Source organism: Nansenia antarctica (genome assembly GCF_963989245.1).
Source record: "Nansenia antarctica genome assembly, chromosome: 18".
NCBI lineage: Eukaryota > Metazoa > Chordata > Actinopteri > Argentiniformes > Microstomatidae > Nansenia > Nansenia antarctica.
The window spans coordinates 5,354,995-5,357,982 of NC_137691.1; the positions used below are offsets into that span (position 1 = coordinate 5,354,995).

Below are 2,988 nucleotides of genomic sequence, written 5' to 3' on the forward strand. Positions count from 1 at the left end.
AGCGGCGGTAGCGTTAGCAGCAGGCCACGGGGGAGATGGAGAGATGGTCACAAACGTCTAAAAGAAGAACGGTGGAGGAAAAACGCAACGCGAGGGACAGAAAGAAAGAAAGGAATGAATTTCAGATGGGAGCCGTTACAAAAAGTGTAAAAAAGCACAGATCTTTCTCTTCTCCTTGTGGTAGAAGGATTCATCAGTACTAACAGATAGACAATCTCTAGCACTTGCAGAAAAAAAAAAGGAAGGAAGAAAAAAAAAAAGAGGCATACATTATTATTAGACCAAACATCATCCCGTCTCCTCTCTCCTCCCACACCGGAGGCTAAGACACTGGGGACGCAGCAGTCTCCTCTGAAGGGTGCAGACAGGTGACACTCAGCACAGCTGTCCTGCTGTCCATCACAGCATCTGTGATCCATCCCTTCCATCGTTTGCTCTGGCCTGCCGAGGCGTCGGCACACTTAATGTACACACACACACGCACGCACACACAGCCCACCCGTGGAAGCATCCACACTTCTGGAATGTTCTACACACCATCAGCTTCCTCATCCTCACCTCTCATTAGACATGAAAGACACTCATCCTCTCGTTAGACATGAAATACACTCATCCTCTCGTTAGACATGAAAGACACTCATCCTCTCGTTAGACATGAAAGACACTCATCCTCTCGTTAGACATGAAAGACACTCATCCTCTCGTTAGACATGAAAGACACTCATCCTCTCGTTAGACATGAAAGACACTCATCCTCTCGTTAGACATGAAAGACACTCATCCTCTCGTTAGACATGAAAGACACTCATCCTCTCGTTAGACATGAAAGACACTCATCCTCTCGTTAGACATGAAAGACACTCATCCTCTCGTTAGACATGAAAGACACTCATCCTCTCGTTAGACATGAAAGACACTCATCCTCTCGTTAGACATGAAAGACACTCATCCTCTCGTTAGACATGAAAGACACTCATCCTCTCGTTAGACATGAAAGACACTCATCCTCTCGTTAGACATGAAAGACACTCATCCTCTCGTTAGACATGAAAGACACTCATCCTCTCGTTAGACATGAAAGACACTCATCCTCTCGTTAGTTTTCAACACTTTCACGTGAGCCTAAAACACTTTTAGGTTATGATAGAAACAAACATATATTGACCTGCTTTTACATTTTACGGCATTGTACGCCGCAGAAATATGAAGTCTGTGCAAGGAAGAAAACAATCATTTCATGAACATAGTTCTCTGAGAAAAATAATATGGAAATACTGAAGTTGCCATCCGGTATTGACATGTTACTTACACGTGCTGTACACAGATCGTGCTATATTCATCCTGTCTTAAAAACTCCTGCAGACAAAACTGTCGTCAAGACAACATTGGTACCGGCTTACAAAACTTTGAGTTTGCCTCCCCCCCCCCCCCCCCCCCACACTCAAAGTCAACACGAACAACAGACAGTTGGCACTGTTGAAATGGAACAACGTTTTTTTTCTTCTTCTCTATACAATTCATACAAAAATAAAAAATTCAAATTGCTCCAATGATGATGCTTTTTTCTAATTTTCTTTTTCCATTTCATTTTGCACAGAGGTAGTGGCTATTTAGGTACAAGGGAAGGGACAAAAAAAAAAGAGTAAATTAAAAATATCTTATAGAAAAAGGTTTTTTGTTCATTTTTGACCAGAGGAATCTTAAAAGAACAAAATATAATACTGCAATCACATACAAAAGTAGTCCTTCATTTTTGTACATTTTATACAGTGTTCACGCTTTTTTTTTTCTTTCCGTTTTTTTTTCTTTTCTTTAAAAGGCAAAAAGAGGGGTGTGTTTGTGACGGTACGACCCGGGCTGAGGGACAGTCTATGCCAGCGGGTCCACCAGTGGCTCCTCGTCCCCCGGCGACAGAAGCTCCTTCTTCTCGTCCGTGCTGGCCAGGGAGTTGCGGCTGTTGTGGGCGCCCATGTACAGAGTGGCGTACACTGGGTTTGTGAAGTTGGTGGGCTGGGGGAGAAACCGTTAGATAGACTTAGTACACGTGAACACTGACTACATAGGCATGTGTGTTTATGAGCACAATTCAGGGTTCCCACGGGTCCTTGAAATCCTTGAAAGTTTGTGAATTTGAGAGAAAAAGGTCTTAAAAGTTTTTGAAAATAGACATGGGTCATTGAAAGTGTTTGAATTCCCCTCTCTCTCTCTAAAAAATCTCTCTATATATATTCAAAAATGTTTTACTTAGCTCGTCAACTAGTAAATAAGTCTCTGTATTGCTTAACTTAACATATATCTCAATATATTGTTTTGCTGTGCTGTGGTAGAGAAGGCAAGAGACCATCTAGTGTTCACACATTCAAGCCTCTCTTTTTAATTGTTGTCTGTGAGCGGATAGTTCCTATTATATAAATTCTCATCTAGATCTGTCCAAACTATGCCGTGTTGGGTCCTTGAATTTGACGGAATTGAGTCATGAAAGTCCTTGAAAAGTGCTTGAATTTGATGTTTCAGAAGGTGTGGGAACGCTGATAATTATAATTGTTTTTATTTGCCATAATGCAATCAACTTGTCATCGGTCGAATGTGGTATTTTCTTTGCTCTAGACACAGGGTCAGGCATAGTCGGCACCCCTGGAGCAATTAGAGGTCAAGTGCCTTGCTCGATGGCGCATGCAGCTCCCTCCTGAGGCGGGGTTCGAACCAGAGGCCTTCCGATTGCTAGCCGGCCTCTCTAACCACTAGCTACCTCCCCTGGTGTGAGTGTGAGTGTGAGTGTGAGTGTGAGTGTGAGTGTGAGTGTGAGTGTGAGTGTGTGTGAGTGTGAGTGTGAGTGTGAGTGTGAGTGTGAGTGTGAGTGTGAGTGTGAGTGTGAGTGTGAGTGTGAGTGGGTGTGTGGTCACAAATCCTACCTTGTCTGGGTCCAGTGTGAAGTCTGCGTCTAGGAGCTCCCCGACATCGTCGTCCGGCTCCCCCTCGTAGATCTTG

General features: G+C 43.6%; 1 protein-coding gene across 1 annotated transcript in view; it reads right to left on the reverse strand.

Moving 5' to 3' along the window:
• Positions 1 to 1,869: 1,869 nt before the first annotated feature.
• The window catches only part of LOC308173503 (prolow-density lipoprotein receptor-related protein 1-like), a gene marked incomplete at both ends in the record, with an annotated part of 52,989 nt that continues 51,870 nt past the window's right edge, over positions 1,870 to 2,988 (reverse strand). The window contains 2 exons of the mRNA XM_080548533.1: positions 1,870 to 2,010; positions 2,913 to 2,988. The exon at positions 2,913 to 2,988 is cut by the window's right edge and continues 69 nt beyond it. Coding sequence (XP_080404659.1) covers positions 1,870 to 2,010; positions 2,913 to 2,988 — 217 coding nt within the window. The remainder of the gene's footprint in view (positions 2,011 to 2,912) is intronic.